At 38.4% G+C, this 19,729-nt stretch overlaps 1 protein-coding gene across 1 annotated transcript; it reads left to right on the forward strand.

Annotated features, from left to right (window-relative positions):
• Positions 1–2,563: 2,563 nt before the first annotated feature.
• Positions 2,564–8,465, forward strand: LOC145558384 (putative phosphoribosylformylglycinamidine synthase, chloroplastic/mitochondrial). The gene is made up of 4 exons (XM_081619611.1): positions 2,564–2,749; positions 3,005–3,060; positions 3,268–6,054; positions 6,673–8,465. The coding sequence occupies exons 2-4, from the start codon at positions 3,007–3,009 to the stop codon at positions 8,050–8,052; spliced, it is 4,221 nt and encodes a 1,406-aa protein (XP_081475737.1). The 5' UTR covers positions 2,564–2,749; positions 3,005–3,006; the 3' UTR covers positions 8,053–8,465.
• Positions 8,466–19,729: the final 11,264 nt, after the last annotated feature.

A 19,729-nucleotide genomic window follows, 5' to 3' on the forward strand; every position in this document is an offset into this window, starting at 1 on the left:
ATATAAGGGTATGTTTAATTCTAAGATTTATGAGAGTCTGGAGCTAAGACTTTGGTAAGAGTCTTGCTATAATGCTGACAAAGACTTAGCATGTTGTAGTCTTGAAGAGAGTTTTAGATATTCGGACCACCCTCAATACTACAAAAAGGTCCCCACTTATTGAAATTTTATGTTTTGTGCAATTATAGCATGTCACCTTATCATCATCATTGTTGTTTTATAAGCAATATCCAACGGCAACCTGCTCCAATTCTTCCAACATCAGTTTTGCTACAAAATTTCCAACCACTATTTATTTAACGGTAATAATTTTACCTATAAAATAATTTGGGATCAATATTCTCCCATAATTTTCCCTACAAAAAAACCTTGCCAAAAAAAATAATAATTTATGGATCCAAACCAAAATTTTGATTTGAATTCTCTTTGTATTTGTTGCAAAATAATCCTCAATTACATTCCCTTATATATGGTCACGTTCTAGAGGAGGTGCTAGCTAAATATTGTTATATAAAGTTTAATGTATTTTTAAGTTTCATTTGCCTTTAAATTTCATGTGTTTTAGAATTCTTGTTATTGTATTATATCCAAAATTATCGTTGTTTTATATTTTATGTATTTTTAAGTTCAGCTTGCCATTAAATTACCAAGGTCCATTTTAAGTTTTATTCTAATTTAATTTTTTTTCCTAATTATTATAATGCACGAAGTATTTTTTTTCTTTCAAATTATAAGATATACAAATAGACATTATATCATTAGTATTAACAATAATTTTATAAAAGAAATAGATTTATAAGTAAATTAATGTTAGTATTTAGGAGGGTAAGTGAGTCTGGAGTGAGTCTTGGGATAATGTGTGAAAATGAAGAGAGTCTTGTGTAAGTCTAAATAATAATAATAAAAAAAGTAATTAAAAATTAGTGGAAAGCCGATGTGGCAGAGTATGGAGTCTGAGTCTGGGGATAAACTTATTCTAAGAAGCTAAGAAGGGAAATAATTGAAAATAAATAAACATTTATTACACCAATTTACTCGTGAATTGCCGAATACAAAAGTGTTGCGATTAATACGAAATGAAAGAGTTTTGCATAAACGAAGTTTTATCCCAAAGTCTCAAGTGGAAATTGAACCCCCAACCTCAAGATTGAAAGGTACAATTCTTACCACTAGACTAAGCTTAGCAGAGTATACTAAGATTATACAATAACTTTAGGCATTAAATTCGCTTTTCATATCTTTCTACATTTTTTTTGAAAAGCCATTATTATTTTTAATAATTCTTGATCTTATTATTTTTTTCATATTTCAACATTTCAATTGTATACAAGATACAAAGACAAACTAAATTTGACCCTCCTATTTAGGGGTGAAAGTTCGGTTTTCGGTTTGGTTTTTTGCCCAAACTGAAACTGAACCACCATATTTCGATTTCTTGATTTTGCAAACCACAACGCACCACTTTAGGTTTGAAACCGAATCTAACCAAACCACCTAAATTTCGGGATTCTTACAAAAAAACCCAAACCGCACCGAATTTTCCTATCAAGTAACATAACATCAAATTTGGCAAAAAAACCGAACCAAACCAAACCAAACCAAATCAATCCATACAAACATAATTAAACAAGTTTTAACCTTATTTCACCACCCCTAACCCAGATCCGCACCCACCACAACCCACCTTATTTCACTACCCTTCATCCCTTCCACCCAAACCCTAACCCTTTAATTATTACCAAAAAACCGTTTCTACTTAGTGCTGCAATTATGCTATTTCAGCTACACTAAAACTTACAATTCCCTTTTTACAAAAATAATTTTAATCGAAGTCAAAAAAGAAAACATAAGATGACAAAAACTTACTACTCCAAGCTCTATAGTTGGCGAATTAGTGAATAATAATGGCCAACCACTATATATAGCCAAAACTACCAAATTAAAAGAAAGAAAAAGAGGACATACCTCACGTCCTCACATTCCACCGAAAAAACGTCGGATTTGGGTTTTAAAGGTCGAATTCGGCCATAAAAAATCTAGATGGTCGAATTTGACATGAAAAACCTTTAGTTGATGGTGTTCGAAATCAAAACCTCAAAAATGGCGTTTGTTAATGGTGTAGCGGGCTAGTGGCGAGGAGAAAGACGAGAAAGAGAAAAAGAGAAGAGAAGGTGGAACGAAGAAGAGATCGATGAGGAGAGAGAAAGGGCAAAGAAGAGAAGAGGAAAAGAGAGAAAGGGTAGAAAGAGAAGAGGAGAGAGAAAGAGGTTGAGAGGTGATTAGGATTTATTTGCTTTGTATACTATATAGAGTTGGGCTAGGGTTTTTTTGGGGTTGGACTTAAAATTCAATTCAGTTTCGGTTTTTCGATTTTTCATTTTCCGAAATCGTAACCATACAATTTCGGCTTCTTGATTTTGCCAACCGAAACCGAGCCACTTAAGAAAAAAACTGAACCATATTTCTAATTCGGTTCGGTTTGGTTCGATTTTAAACCAAATTCGATTCATCCCTACTCCTATTGAATTTTTTTTTTTTTTTTTTTTTTTTTTTTTTTTTTTTTTGATTCCGCCTACGTTTGGACTTTGGAGCCTTCTCACGTTCACTCTGCCTCGCCGCACCCCTCCCCCCTTTCTCTCTCCTCCATTGCTGTCTACTCTCACTTCTCCATTCCACCACCTTCCGAGCTTTCTTTCCTCCATTGAAGCACCTTCCGAGCTTTCTTTCTTCCATTGAACCACTTTCTTAGGTAAGATGCTCTCTCTCTCTCTCTCTCTTTTTTCTCTCCAATCATCGAATATCTATTTTATAGTCTAGTGTTAATAGTCAATTCAATTTTCAGTATAATCAGTTTAGGGTTCTTCTGTGTTGGATTATTGAACTTATTAATTGTTATTACTGATGTTATGATGGATTAGACGGTGCAATTTCTTTGTTAGAATTTTGCTGTTCATGTTCTTAAGCTTGAAGAATTTAATGGAGTTTTCGTTTTATTTTTTCACAGTAATGGCAGCTCGTTCTGATTTTATCGGTTCTAAATTACTCAACTCAGAATTTAAGGTATTGAATTCTATTTTTTATTTTTATTTTTTATTTTTCATTGATTATGTTTCATATACTTGGCTAGAAGTATCATACAAGGCCGTTTATTCGAAAATTTGCATGATTTTGGCTCGAATTGAATTGTTTAAGTGTCGTACCCATGCCCGAGTTATTCTGGGGTGTTTTGTTGTGTAATTTTACTCATGTCTGGTTTATTATATACAGGGCTGTGTACAACGTAAATTATTTCTGTCTAGAAATTCGATTAGTACTCGTAGCCATTTGGGTGTCGGGCTAGGTCGATTGCCAAGTTTGCACACTCGTATTGTTGGTTTGAGAAGTTCAGGATTGGGGAAGGTGAAGGCTATTGTTTCAGGAGATGTGAGTGTCACATTAGGTGATGAAGTACAGCTGTCAGTAGACAAGGTTATACATTTCTTCCGTGTTCCGTTGATTCAGGATAGTGCAGCTGATGAGCTACTGAGGACAGTTCAGACGAAGATATCAAATGAGATAGTTGGATTGAAAACAGAACAGTGTTTCAACATTGGGGTGGATACTGAGCTTTCTGGTGAAAAACTTTTGGCACTTCGGTGGCTTTTGGGTGAGACTTATGAACCTGAAAATTTAGGGGCCGAGAGCTTTCTTGATAAGGAGGTAATGGAAGGTTGTACTGTTGTAGTTGTTGAGGTGGGACCTAGATTATCCTTTACAACAGCATGGTCCACTAATGCTGTATCTATATGTCGATCATGTGGTCTCACTGAAGTAAATCGTCTGGAACGTTCCAGGAGGTATCTGTTGTTTTCTAAGAATCCATTGCAGGAGCAGCAGATAACTGACTTTGCTGCTATAGTTCATGATCGAATGACTGAATGTGTGTATACTGAAAAACTTACAAGCTTCAAGACGAGTTTGGTTCCAGAGGAAGTTCTGTATGTTCCAGTGATGGAGCAGGGTAGGAAGGCCCTTGAAGATATTAATGCAAAAATGGGTTTGGCTTTTGATGAACAAGATCTTCAATACTATACTTGGCTTTTCAAGGAAGATATTAAGCGAAACCCAACTAATGTTGAATTGTTTGATATTGCACAATCTAATAGTGAGCACAGTAGGCATTGGTTTTTTACCGGTAAATTAGTCATTGACGGGAAACCTGTTGAAAAAACTCTTATGCAAATTGTCAAGAGTACGCTAAAGGCAAATCCTAACAATTCAGTGATTGGGTTCAAGGATAATTCTAGTGCAATAAGAGGGTTTTTGGTGAATCAGTTGCACCCTCTTCTTCCCGGTTTAACCTGTCCATTAGATGTGCAGAAACGTGATCTTGACATTCTTTTTACTGCTGAAACCCACAATTTCCCATGTGCTGTGGCACCTTACCCTGGTGCTGAAACAGGTGCTGGTGGCAGGATTAGGGACACGCATGCAACTGGACGAGGGTCATTTGTTGTTGCTGCTACAGCTGGTTATTGTGTTGGAAACTTGAATATGGAAGAATCTTATGCTCCCTGGGAAGATGTATCTTTTACCTATCCATCAAATCTGGCTTCTCCTTTACGGATTCTTATTGATGCAAGCAACGGTGCTTCGGATTATGGGAACAAATTTGGGGAGCCCTTGATTCAGGGTTATACTAGGACCTTTGGAATGAGGCTTCCGAATGGTGAGAGACGAGAATGGTTGAAGCCAATTATGTTTAGTGCTGGAATTGGGCAGATTGATCACACCCATATTACAAAGGGAGAGCCTGAAATTGGCATGTTAGTTGTAAAGATTGGCGGCCCTGCATATCGCATTGGAATGGGAGGAGGTGCTGCTTCTAGTATGGTGAGTGGCCAGAATGATGCTGAACTTGACTTTAATGCTGTACAACGGGGAGATGCTGAGATGTCACAAAAATTGTATCGTGTTGTACGTGCTTGTATTGAAATGGGTGACAAAAACCCTATTATTAGCATCCACGATCAAGGTGCTGGTGGTAATTGCAATGTTGTCAAGGAGATAATATATCCAAAGGGTGCTCAGATTGATATCAGGGCTATAGTAGTTGGTGATCACACAATGTCAATATTAGAGATATGGGGGGCAGAGTACCAGGAGCAAGATGCCATACTGGTGAAGGCTGAAAGTCGTAGCATGTTACAATCAATTTGTGATAGAGAGAGGTTATCAATGGCCGTAATTGGAACAATAAATGGTGAAGGGCGTGTTGTTTTGGTAGACAGTGCTGCTGTTGAGAAATCCCGTCGTGATGGAGTCCCTCCTCCTTCTCCTGCTGTTGATCTCGAGCTTGAAAAAGTTCTTGGTGACATGCCCCAGAAAACCTTCGAGTTCCAGCGTATGACTCATCCTCAAGAGCCACTTGATATAGCTCCAGCAACAACTGTGATGGATTCCCTAAAAAGGGTGTTGAGACTCCCATCCGTGTGCTCAAAACGCTTCCTAACCACTAAGGTGGATAGGTGTGTCACTGGCCTTGTGGCACAGCAGCAGACTGTGGGCCCCTTGCAAATTACTCTAGCTGATGTTGCAGTTATTGCTCAGAGCTACACCAACTTCACTGGGGGTGCATGTGCTATTGGCGAGCAGCCTATTAAGGGTTTGTTGGATCCTAAAGCAATGGCCAGGTTAGCTGTTGGTGAAGCACTCACAAATCTCATCTGGGCAAAAATTACCTCTCTTTCTGATGTTAAAGCCAGTGGCAACTGGATGTATGCTGCCAAGCTTGAAGGGGAAGGTGCAGACATGTATGATGCTGCCACAGCCCTTTCCGAAGCCATGATTGAACTGGGCATTGCTATAGATGGGGGAAAGGACAGTCTTTCCATGGCTGCAAATGCTGGTGGTGAGGTTGTCAAAGCTCCGGGAAACCTTGTAATTAGTGCTTATGTTACTACTCCTGATATAACAAAAACAGTCACTCCAGATTTAAAGCTCAGTGATGGAGTTTTGATTCATGTTGATTTAGCCAAGGGAAAGCGACGCCTAGGGGGTTCTGCACTTGCTCAGGTTTCTTTCTTTCTTTTCAGGACTCTATTGGAAATTTTTCTCCATGCTTTCCTACTATGGTAGTTTTTAGCTCATGGCATATGTTTTCACTATCTCTATTCTTGGTTAAATATTCAGTTATTTACCACTGATACTCTTGTATAAAACTTTAGTCACTTTTTCTTTTGGCTGACTTCAGCAGATTTCATATCATAAAAATATAAGGATGTATGTTTGTTACCCAATACCTTATTTATTTGCCATGCATGAAGCTGCTAACCTTTACTGGACTAGCATCAGTAAATGCTTTTAGAATAGGAACTGAGGAGGTGAAGTCTATAGTGCTGTATCCTAAAATTTTAGGAATTATTGATTGAATCCTTGTCAGGATGCCTTGTTTTGCTTTTAATTATACCTTGGATATGTTATTATTGTGCTAGAGAAATGTTATGTAGTAAATTAGTTGAAGTGCCATAATGTTTAGGCATTTTTTTTTTCACGTGAACATTGTTGTGTGACAGTGACTGGTGTTTCACGTCTTAAAAAAGCTGATTGTGTCTCTGGTTGTGGCCACAAAGAATAGTTTGATCCTTTTGTTTATATTCCTGATTCTCTGCTTTGGCTTCTGTTTTCTTGTAGGCATTTGATCAAATTGGTAGTGTGTCTCCTGATCTTGATGATGTCTCCTACTTCAAGAGAGCATTCAATGCAGTTCAAGAGCTAATTGAAGATGATCTCATTTCTGCTGGTCATGATATTAGTGACGGTGGGTTACTTGTCAGTATCTTGGAGATGGTTTTTGCAGGCAACTGTGGGCTTTCCTTAGAACTAACATCTGGAGGTCATAGCCTATTTGAGACTCTTTTTGCTGAGGAGCTAGGTTTAGTTCTTGAAGTTGACAAAAATGCATTGAAATCGGTAATGGAGAAACTGAATACTGCTGGCATTTCGTCGGAGATCATTGGACAAGTCACTGCGGGGAGGACTATTGATTTGAAGGTTGACGGGGTTGCTCATTTGAATGAAGATATGACTTACCTGAGGGACATATGGGAAGAAACCAGTTTTAACCTAGAGAAATTCCAGAGGTTGGCCTCTTGTGTAGATTTGGAGAAAGAAGGTTTAAGGCACAGACAAGAACCTTCTTGGTCATTGTCCTTTACTCCTGCTTGTACAGATGATAAATACATGCTTGCAACCTCGAAACCAAAGGTGGCCATCCTCCGTGAGGAAGGTAGCAATGGTGATAGAGAAATGTCTGCAGCATTCTATGCTGCTGGTTTTGAGCCATGGGATGTTGCTATGTCAGACCTGCTCAGTGGAGCCATCTCTTTGAAAGAGTTTCGTGGAATTGCATTTGTTGGAGGCTTTAGTTATGCTGATGTTCTTGATTCAGCAAAGGGTTGGTCAGCTTCAATTAGATTTAACCAACCTCTTTTAGATCAATTTCAAGAATTCTATCGTCGACCTGACACTTTCAGTCTTGGGGTTTGTAATGGGTGCCAGCTCATGGCTTTACTTGGCTGGATACCAGGCCCCGATGTTGGTGGTGTACACGGGAATGGCGGTGACACTGCACAGCCTAGGTTCATCCACAATGAATCAGGGCGATTTGAATGTCGTTTTACAAGCGTGACAATTGGAGAATCTCCTGCTATAATGTTCAAAGGGATGACAGGTAGTACACTAGGTGTATGGGCGGCTCATGGCGAGGGAAGGGCTTATTTCCCAAATGCTGATGTTCTCAACAGTGTTCTGGGTTCTGATTTAGCCCCCTTGAGGTATTGTGATGACAATGGGAAACCAACAGAGACCTACCCATTTAACCTCAATGGCTCACCTCTTGGGATTGCTGCTATTTGCTCTCCTGATGGAAGGCATCTTGCTATGATGCCTCACCCTGAGCGTTGCTTCTTAATGTGGCAATATCCCTGGTACCCAAAGCACTGGGATGTCAACAATAAGGGGCCGAGCCCATGGCTGCGCTTGTTCCAAAATGCCAGGGAATGGTGTTCTTGATTGGCAATTTTATCTTTTGTGGTAGCCCTTTTAAGATTTTCAGTTATATTTAGCTTGCATCCAGGAGGTTTATAGCGGGCAAAAATGGTGCCAGTCCTCCGCTTTCTCCAATGAGAGTCATGGAGCCTTTTGTGGGTTGGAATTAAAGTATGCAGTTTACGCTGGATGTATGATTTTCAACTTGTCCTGAGGATTAAACTACCATTGAATCTGAGTTACCTTAAAAACTTGAAATATTTTGCAAAAGCATAATCACCTAGAGGAATAATATTCATGTATTTGTAATCACATGTCAGCCTTGTATTTCCCTCCCTCCAAAAGGAATTTCAGTGAGACATTTTCTCCTTTAAAACATTGATGTATGTTCTGAATGCTATACCTTGCTACAAAGTCGAGATGGTAAGTTTTGAGTACTGGTTGTTTCAGATTTCTCTGTGCTTTTTGAAATAGTTTGAAATTGCTATAGTTCATTCAGATACACATCTTTGATACTCAAAGCTTGTCCACTTCTGGTGCTATGTGCAGGACAGATAATAAGGTAGTAACAAGCGACAATTTCTTGATAGATATTTCACTCATTTGATTTGTGCTTCAACAATGGGAAGCTCTTTTTATTTTTATTTTTTTTAAAAAATTTGTTCATCAGCAACCCTTTAAAAGGGAGAATAAGTGTTACTGTTACCGTGAATAGTGATTTGGCGCCATTATCCTTACTCTTTCATTGTATTTGTGAATCTGCCATTCCTTTCATTATTTGCTTCTTCTTTTTTTTTTTTTTAAAGGAAATTAAAACTAAAAGGGAACGAGAGAGGAGGTGAGACAATGCTCCTTGATTTTTTTTTTTGGTGGGATTTAATTCTATATAAAAGGTCTGATTTAATTTATTTGGAGGAGGTATATGCCGATTTTTGCTTCAATTTATTTTTGATTTTTGTTGATCTTTTATGTTTTTTTGCTTTGCTTGCATGTTAGTTGATGTTGTTTGTTTGAATTTGATTTAGATAATGAGTTATATAAAACTTGATCGGGTACATACTCTTAGGATTAATTGGATTGGGATGATGTGTAGAAAGTAAAGCGGACGGCTTTCGATCGGTCCTCGATTGGATATGGTGGTTCAAGCATGTCTGTGGGTACAATTGAAGTTACGGGTTGATGCAAGGGAAAATGATAGTGGTCAAATATAATCTGTATAATATGCAGGTACTTGGCCCTAATTTTTGTATGATTTTTCTTTTCTTCAATTGTCACATTTCTCCTCTTTTTCTCTCATTTCCTGATATATTTTTTCTTCATTTTCCATCAATTAGAGCTCTTTCTTAGGGTAAGTCTCTGATTTTATTTAGTTCATGAGTTTAATTTGATTTTATGAGATCTATTTCATTTTAAATATGGTTTATTTGGTTGGTATTACTGGAAAGGAGCATGAACAAGTAATTTAGGAATTTATTCATTTTAAAGTTTATTACTACTCAATTATTGATTTCGTTGCTCATTTTATTTTTACATTGAACTGTGGGAGTTAGTGTGTTCAGAGATAATACACCTTTACTTTTGGTCTTTTGGACCATTGTCACTGATCTTTGACCTGGTTGCAAAGTTTGCAACTGGATTTCCGATCAATTATATTGTCGATTTTTCTAGGTTGTCGATTTTGACTTAGAATTTTGTCTTGCCTCAGAACTGCCTGCACTCTTCATATAATTCGGGGACATGTAAGGAGACTTACATGGCAAAGGCCCATTCCAAAATCCTTTATCCTTTATAGTGTTGTACCCAAGTGTGCAAATTTAGCAAATCAGTGTTCGATTATTCATGCTCTTTCAAATGTGAGATTCATTCAGGAATTATGTGTTGTTGTAGGTTGAGGCGTGTATCAGTGTTTGAATTTAGTGAATCAGTGTTGGATTACTACAAGCATCAATGGGAGATGCGATGCTTTCGGTAAGTATTTTTCCTCAATTTCAGTCCATGCTCTTTCAAATTAATCCTCTTTCAGTTTGATTTTTCGACTGAGATCACATAATGGTGCACTTCTTTCTTTCTCCTCCATTTATACAAGCACTCTGAATTTTCCATTGATGCGCCCTTCTGAGCTTCCTTCACCATTGAAGCAGCTTATGAGGTCAGGCCTTTTTTGGGATTGGAATTTTTTTTTGTATAATTAATGTCAGATTTTACTTTTTATTTTTGAGTGTAATTGGGGTTATTTTGATCCGATTTTCATCTTAGTTTTTTTTTTTTTTTTTTTTTGACAGGTCAACTCAAAAACTTAAAATAAGTAGCTAATTAACTGACGCTTCCTAGATAAAGTAGCCAACTGGTGAGCAGGAAGAACCGCACTTCTAGGAACCTTCTGAACAGAACAAACTTCAAACAAAGAAAGGATATCTCGGAGCTGCTGCTGAATCCAAATAGTAGCCATATCCTGCGACGGCCTGTGAAGGATAGAAACCAATAACAAACAGTCAGTGCGAAGAAGGATACGAGAATACCCACGTTGGAGAGCCATCTTAAGACCAAAAAGACAAGCCTGAAGTTCCGTCTGGAAAGCTGAAAGAGCAAAACACGCACGAGCCGCACCACCCAAACTGCTGGCTGTATCTAACGAATAAAAACACCAACCCGTGCCAGCCCGACAGTCCGAAGAACCCCAGGCTCCGTCCACTATAAGAATTACAGTAGGAGAAATATTAGGATTTCCCGCAAGAAAGGAAGAATGATTCGGGGAGCCAAAACCAGGGGGAATGGAGTAATCGAAGGAAGATGAACTCCTAGCCGCCTGACTCCGAGTAGTCCAATCCTGAGCAATCTGGAAAATCATGGGCAGAGAACAGGTGGCTTGTCTAAACCGAATGTGATTACGATGAATCCAAATGGCCCAAGCAAAAGATAATATAGAATCCAAACCATCCCAATTCTTTATAGATATGACAGAGAGGAGTAAAGAGCTAAACCACTGATGGAAGGAGCTGTTGAAACATGGAAGCCGAATACCTAGAGGACCACAATGCCATAACCGCCTGATAAACGAACATCGAAAGAATAAATGCTCGGTAGTCTCAGAAGCTTGAAAACAAAAGGAACAAACAGGATCTACAGGTCGACCCTTAGATCTCAAAGTATCCGCTACAGGAAGAGCATTGTGAAAAATTTTCCAAATAAAGAGCTTCCATTTGGGTAAAATAGGAAGAGCCCAAATTTTACTCCAAGGAATAGGATGAATTGGAGAAGAACCTTCAGGAAGATGATCCGACAAAGCGATCAGCTTTGTATAAGCCGATTTAGAGGAAAATTTGCCATCTCTCGAGTATTTCCAATAAACATAATCATCCACTGAGGAGGATGCTCGAGACTCAGAATCTTGGAGGCAATGGTTGACGGAAACAAAGCATGAATTAAAGTAGGATCCCAAGCATTTGAAGTAGGATCCAAAAGAGAAGACACCAGAGTCGGCTGAACCGATCCAGCAAGAGAATTCTTAAAGTAAACTGGAGAACCAGGCACCCAAGAATCCTGAAGAATGTGAACCTTAGAACCATTACCAATTTTCCAAGCAAGACCAATCTTTAAGGTCTGTAAACCATGAAGAACACTTCGACAACCCCAAGACGGATTAGAAAGACGACCTTGTGACCGGAAACACAGAAGGGAAGGATACTTGGCCTGAAAAACCCGAGAAACCAGAAGTTGCGGATTCTGCATAATACGCCAAGATTGACGAGCAAGCAAAGCAGAATTAAATAAACCCAAATGCCGAATACCCAGACCACCCAAACCCTTTGGGGTAAACAAGACAGAAGGCGGAGTTAAAGCCAAACCCTTGGAGTGATTCCCTGTTTTCCACCAAAATCTGACGAATAGATTGTTAATTCTGTCACAGATCGAAGAAGGGATCTTAAAAACGGATAAGATATGGTTAAGAGAAGCCATCAACACTGAGTTGATCACAACTAATTTGGCCGCTGGTGAGAGATGCAAGGAAGCAAAACTCGTTAACCGAGAAGTAATCTTGTCCACAAGAGGTTGAAAAGCTGTGCATTTACTTCTACCCATTTCCACCGGAAGCCCCAAATAGGTACCAAGTGAAGGAAGACTTTTTAGCTGTAAGGAATTGGCTAAAAAATCCCGATAATCCTCTGGAACATTAGGGCTAAAACGAACAAAGGATTTTTGTAAATTTAACATCTGACCTGAAATATCACAGAACTGCTGAACAACTCCAAGAACATTGGAACAGGCCTGGGGAGAAGGCTGGAAAAAAAGAAGAGAGTCATCTGCAAAAAACAGATGTGATATAGAAGGAGCATAACGAGAAACTTTAACTCCTTTAAAAAGACCGGTGCTCTCCGCTTGATAAATCATAGCTGAAAAAATTTCCATACAAAGAACAAACAAGTATGATGACAGAGGATCTCCCTGGCGAAGACCACACGAGGGTCTAAAAACCTTAGTCGGATTTCCATTAACGAGTAACTGATAAGAGACTGTCGAAACACATTGTTGAATAATATGTATCCAATACGGGGGAAATCCAAACTTCTGAAGAACTTGCCATAAAAATTGCCAATTAACTCTATCATAAGCTTTGTTCATATCAAGTTTGAGAGCAACTGACATAGTACGACCCCGCAAGTGATTCATATAAGTGAGAACTTCATGGGTAAGTAGACCATTATCTGACATGAGACGACCCGGAACAAAAGCAGTCTGACAGTCGGAAATGAGAGAAGGAAGAATTATTCGAAGTCCAGCAGCAAGACACTTGGTAATACATTTATAGAGAACATTGCATAACCCAATAGGTCTAAATTGTGAAGGTTGTTGAGGATGATCTACCTTCGGAATGAGGACAATGAATGTTCGATTCCATTCCTTAAGCATGTGACCATGCAAAAAGAAATACTGAATAGCTTTAATAACCGAGGATCCCACAATAGACCAATGAGACTTAAAAAAAGCAGACGTAAACCCATCTGGCCCAGGAGACTTAGTATCATCTATACTAAACATAGCTGCTTTAATTTCCGAGGCAGAAAAAGGAACCATAAGATTAATCTTTTGAACCTCCGATAAACAGGGTAAATTCAAGATTGACCAATCAAACTCAGGAATTTGTTGAAGAGGTTGATTACTTCTGTAAATTGAGGAGAAGTAATCAAAGACAATAGATCGAATCTGAGCCTGATCATGAGTCCAATCTCCTGAAGAAGTCTGTAAACCTTGAATTGTATTCTTGCGACGGCGGTTCTGAACATAAGAAAAAAGAAGATGTGAGTGAGAATCTCCTAACACATCCCATTTAACTTTAGCCCGCTGCTTCTAGTAAAGGTAGGCTGCCTGAGAATGCTTGACTTTTTCTTCTCTTAACGAAAGAAAAAGATGTCTATGAAGTTTGGATTCCAAATTCTGAGCTAACGGGGATATTGAATCATGTAATTCTTTCCAATTGATGCCCCAAAGCTTCCTATGAGTAACACACCATCTAAGCAATTTTGAACGTAAATCCTCCAATCTCCGAGAAATAGAAAACATAGGGGAGCCTAAAATATCCAACTTCCAAGATAAAGAAACGATAGAAGCTACTTCCTTTGAGAGAATACACCATTTGTCTACTCTATATGGCGAAGAATAATTGCAGCATGATCCGAAAATAGAATCGGCTGATGCAGAATAGTAGCTTCAGGATACTTAATAAGCCAATAATTTGTAGCATAGGCTTTATCAAGACGTTCAAATGTAGGATTACCATTATGATGTCCATTGGTCCAAGTAAATGTGGGTCCTGAGAAAGGTATATCTAACAACCCTGAGTCAAACTTCCAATCCTGAAAATCCGTTTGACCAACTATATTTGGTGAACCACCCACCTTGTCTGAACTATACTCAACTTGATTAAAATCCCCTATCAAAACCACATTTTGATAGTGCTGTAAAATATTAGAAATATTAGCCCAGACTGCCGAACGGCCCGAAGGATGAGGCGATCCGTACACAAACAAAATATATTTTATTTCATCATTCTGAGAACATATTTCACACAAAATTACGTTAGGAGATACTATAACCGGAACAACTCTCAGTGGGGCAAACCAAAAAACTACTAACCCACCACTTAGACCTTGAGAGTCTACACCACAAAACCCATCAAACCTAAGAGAAGCTAATTTTTGTACAGCAACATCAACTGTAACAAGAGTTTCCATAATAAACATAATATCTACAGAAAAGGAGCGGACTAGAGATGATAAGTACGGAACTTTAGGGGAGTCCGCAGTGCCAATGCCCCTACAGTTCCAAGCTCCTATATTCATGGGTCCGATGGTGGCTCTTCATGGTGAGCCACCGAACCTTGATCAGAAGGGGAAGTCGATGGAGAGCCTGACTGAGTCATAGAGCCCTTACGCTTCTTGAACTGTCGAAGACAAGTAAGACAGCCCGGAGAAGGGATTGGCGGAGAAGTGTCTGATTCCGAAGGTGATGCAGCACGTTTGGAAGGGCATGAATTTTTAACCCATTTCCAAATTTTTTCCTTGCCTCGAGTCATTCTAAGACGAAGAGGAACCTCAAGCCTGCTTGGCTCATTTGCTGAGGGAGGAGGAGAAGAAACTACAGCAACATGGCTTGAAGGAGCATATTGAGGAGACCAATTTATAGGTTCCGGTTCATCAGAAGAAGCGGCCGAGTTCGAGGAATTATTTTCCGGCGGCGGTTCTGCAGAGGCTGTAGTTGAATCAATTCGAATAACCTCCGGTTAATTACCAACTGAAGGAGGAGACTGAGCAAAATCAAAACCACCAGAAGAAGAGTATTGCGGAACAACAGAATCTGAGGAGTTAAGCGGCGCCGGCTCTACTGAAGTCGTATCCGAGTCAACCTGAATAACCGCTGGAGAATTCCCAATAGAAGGAGAAGATTGAGAAAAGGCAAAATCTCCGGAAGAGGAATCCTGCAAGTACCCCGAATCTCCGGCAGGTTCCGTCGGAAAACAAGAACCAAAAGACGGGGTTGGAGAGTCGACGTGCTGCTGTTGTGAGATTGGAAGAGGAGAAGCTGCTTCATTAAGCCAATTGCTCGGCCCAGCTCCAAATGGATCCGGGTAAGCTGGTCCAGACGGGCCCATCCGAGGAGGAGAGAAGATTGGATTGGGTTCAAACTAGTATTGCCCATGTCTTGAAATAAAATTCCCCTATAAGTTGGTTCAGCTTGAAGCCCATTTAAATTCGGCCCACCAAAGGAAGCAGCAGCCACATAAGGATCTTGACCATTTAAATTAGAATTGAGCGGCCCATTTGTAGAAGGATTAATTTGCTGAGTCATATTTGACAAGTGCTGAGAGTTGTTGCCATGAAATATTTGATGGGGTAGCATAAAGGGGACACGTGGTGATAGATGACCATGAGGAGAAGGCACATCATTTCTTTCAGCAGTTGCACGTGTGGGATTTTCCCAATTAGCAACAAATTGCCATCCTTAGACGAGGATGAGGTGCATGCAAGCCACGTGTACCACCAGAAGGAGGTGGCGGTGGAGCATCATCAATTTCCATTTCCTCCCGAATGCAACGGTTAACACCCAAGTCCCTCCGCCATACCTCATCTCTACTGTTTCGAAACCCAGTGTACGGCGACCCAGGAAATAAACCTGGAATAGAAGCTGAAGGAAGCGGATGCGGAGGGGAATTGACTGCTCCCGTGGAGAAATTATCGATGACATCACTAAGAGAGTCCCAATTTGAAGGATGAGAATCTGCAGGATACTCAAATGGATCCTCTTCATCATTATTACCAAACCATAACTCAGTAGTCCAATTATCCGGATTCGGAGCAATTCCTCGAATGGAATTCGAGTATAAAGAAACATCAGTAGGACCAAACAAAACACGTGCGCCGCCTTCGTGTAGATTACGAAAACGACGCTCCAAAAGGAACTTACTTAATTCATATGATTTAGGACAGGTATCACGACCGTGTCCGACAAAACCACACTTTTTACAAAAGCGGAATATTCCTTCATATTTAAATCGAACCCGAGTAACATGATTGCCATAGGTAGGAAAGAAACAACCCGGAATTAACGGTAACGACAAATCAACTAAAATTTTGACTCTAGGACGCGGGATAGGAAACTGACCGTTATGATCTTCTTCCATGAGTAAATCACCAACTCGATGGAGCACCGAAGACGCTACCTGCGGCACAGAGTATCGGATGGGTAAGCCTTGAACTTGAACCCACATCGGCACCAGATTTAAATTCATATTTTCTGGAACTTCATGACCTCGAAGGCGTTGGAGCACCATAAGACTACCTTTAAAATGAACCCAACCCCTTTGATCCAAGTCATCCGCGTCATATTCATTTGAACAACAGAATACAAATTCTGTTCCATACGAATGGACAGCAACTGGACCACGGAGATGCCAAAAGCGATCAACCAATCTCTGAACTAGAGCCACAGAAAACTTGCGGGTATCCCAAAATTTCCCAATAACAGTACACGTCCAGTCAAAATCATCTTGAAAAGATGATGGGGGAAATTCATAACAACCTAAAATATGTGGGTAAACAAACGTTCTAGGGAAGATTCTTTCTGACATAACTAGAAGATAAGGAAAAGAGGCTGAATTTGTTAATTATGAAGAAAGGGAATTGAAATACAGACAGTAAGAAGAGTAACTAGAAAAGGAAAAAAAAAAAGAGAGTGTTTCTCTCACCAAGTGTTTCTCTCTCTAAGAGTTTTTTTTTTTTATTTTCATCTTAGTTTAATTTGTTAGGTTACTGATTTGGGTTTATTATCTTCTGATTTTGTGATTTAATGTTAATTTTAATGATTGTTTGGTTTAATGGTCTGATTCAGTTTGGTCAATAAGTCACTAATTTTGACTAATTCTGATCTTTACAATTTGCTAATTGAGTGGAATATTAGCTAATTTGAGTTAGAATCTTGTCTTTGTAGTTGAATTATATTGGAGCACCGACACTATGAAATGAGGTCTCTTTGATCTAAAAGATTTGATCTGGTTAACTATTATCATTTTATGACCAATTCTCCATGTACACCACTAGATCTGTTTGTGAGGCTGCTGTCTTTCGCATTTTGATGGAATTTCCTGCCTATAAGTTAGATGTGATAGAAAATTCCAAGCCTTTTTTTTGCTTCTGTAGATGGTTGTGGTGATGATTTTATCGAGTTTGCTGCTGCAATTTTCGATGATTCTTGGCTTGTTAATAATGAGATGACTTGAGTTATGATACAACTTTGATTTGTTTATTGGTTTGCATTTAGTATGAGTTGGTGTTGTGGATTTTATACTTGATCTAGCACGTAGTTCTGTATTTTTAAATTTTTTTTGCATTGGTTAAACTTACTTATACTTCTTGTTTTATGAAGAGTGTTGAAGTTTATATCTTCGGGAATTTTTAGACTAGCATTGATTATAAATTAACGGCCCTATTTTCCATGTTGTATTTCAGAATATGCATCACGGGTACCCTACTGATACATATGTGAGGTTTCTCAAATGGTAATCAAGATTGATTTCAGTTGAATGTAACACCCCAATAATTCTCTCTTAAAAACCTGTGAGAAACCTGTATATAACCTGAACAATTTCAAGAGAATTACTGGTGTGCTACCGTCACGTGTTCAAACGTTAAGGCTATCTCAGAAATTTGCAGCGGAAAACCAAAACAGTTTTAAATAAACCTCAAAACAAAGGAATTAAATCAAAATAAGTATTACAAGTTGGAACCATTAAGGCCCTTATTCAAAACCCAATAAAAGTAGTAAGTGATTAAATTCAGTGTTCAAATAAATTCAAACCCAAAAGAATTAGTGTCAACTAAAATCGAATTAAAATAAATTCAAACTTGCAAAAGAAATAATATGCAAACAACCAACTCTCTACTCAAGATCCCACAACCCTGATGAATGCTGCATGTGCAAGAACCTGTGGTTATTCTGCTCCCCAATATTACAAGTGTAAAAATTGGATCGTCACAGGGTCATTGAAAGGCGAAGGCCATGACCAAAGAAAGACACACACAAAAGCACGCAGTCAGCAAACAAGCTGCGAAAACAAATTAAGAAGATACCTAACATGCTACTAATATTCAAGCACAAGCATCATTAAATATAGACTCAATTCATGACTCGATTATTAAATTTGTTAAGACCTCACTAATTAATATTAACTGACTCATTTATTTATTTCATTGGATTTAGCAATAGACAAGGTTGTCCAACCCATGTCCCATTTGGAACATCAATAAAGAAAAACCCCATGCCTCCTTTCGGAAACATCAATAAACATCCAACGACCACGGGCGCGACTCCGTGACCGTAGTTAGTATGAGATCTCACCTAACTCCTAGTTTTAGAAAAATAATATTTGAAATAGGAGACTCGTTGCAGACGGCCTCGATAAAAGTACACGGTTAATACCCCATGTACCCCAACCCCCCTGATTGTCATTACTCCAGATGTGCACCATTCCAGAGTTTTATTGCTCATCCATTTTGCACTTTACGTGATTTACAGGTTTAGACTTGGTGATGACTCCTATACATATCAATACAAACATCCCAAAAGCAATTCAATCAAACATGGCAAATTCTCAATTTAGATTCTTGATTTATTAGTGACAAACAACATTTATTAATTATTCCATTACTACTACCTCGGTGTATAAGCACCTTGAGTGCATAAGGCACCCCAAAACTTAACCTCGTCTTACAAGACTTGAATTTCTCCTTTACTCATCCTGTTTACATAATCATGAACGAGTAATAATTTGATCTTTACACCAATCACATACCTTTGCCTTTAAGCGCACCTTGCATAATAAAGCACAAATAATACTTGCATTATAAACTAGTGCACATCATTTGAAATTCACAATGTATAACCAGGCAATTTAACCCAGTCAATCCTATACATGATACTAAGTTCTCGATCCGTCCTTAAACATGCACCTACAAGCAAGGTTTCGTATCTTGTACGTACCTTGTGTAAACAATCCGGTTGGCCACTTTAAAACTAGAAGTCGCCTTCTACAAAGTCCTCTCCTAAACCAAACAATTAGAAATAAATCAATACCAAAGCAATTAAAATTACAGCAATACTAAACTACTTTAAAACCTCTTAAATCACCAAAATAAAGCCTTTAAATTGTCCCCAAAAATCAAAGTTAGTAATATAACATCCCAACTTTAAGTTTATATGTTAGAATTATGAAAATATAGTGTTTTATATCAAATTACAGCAACTTTAAAGTGGGTAAATAAATCTGGAAATTTGTTTTAAATATATAAAATAACCCCATAAGTATAATTACTTGAATTAGTCATTATATAGCAAGTTAGTGTGTTAAAAACCCAAGAATATATCAATTCAATGCAATTAGAGGCTTCAAAATAAAAGGTATGAAATCTGAAAATTATTTTTAAAGTTAGAATATAAAGTTCAAAGCTTTTTCAATCACAAAATACTCACAATAATTATTTTATAGGTTTAGAAGCATAAAAACATGAAATTAACACTACTTGTTCATAAAAATTGAAACTTTAATAAGTCTGAAAATTTATTTATGATTAAGATACTTGTATTTTAATGTAATTTAAACATAGTATGATTAGATGACTTGATTAACACGTTATCAAGCCCTAAAACATGA

The sequence above is a fragment of the Chenopodium album genome, chromosome 9, assembly GCF_948465745.1.
Source record: "Chenopodium album chromosome 9, dcCheAlbu1.1, whole genome shotgun sequence".
Taxonomy (NCBI): domain Eukaryota; kingdom Viridiplantae; phylum Streptophyta; class Magnoliopsida; order Caryophyllales; family Amaranthaceae; genus Chenopodium; species Chenopodium album.

What these genes read in the sequence shown, in the direction of transcription:
- LOC145558384 (XM_081619611.1), top strand. Translation starts at nt 3,007, where the DNA reads ATGGCAGCTCGTTCTGATTTTATCGGTTCTAAATTACTCAACTCAGAA. An exon ending in TACTCAACTCAGAATTTAAG is followed by an intron (nt 3,061 to 3,267) that starts GTATTGAATTCT and finishes TATTATATACAG; the next exon opens with GGCTGTGTACAACGTAAATT. An exon ending in GGGGTTCTGCACTTGCTCAG is followed by an intron (nt 6,055 to 6,672) that starts GTTTCTTTCTTT and finishes GTTTTCTTGTAG; the next exon opens with GCATTTGATCAAATTGGTAG.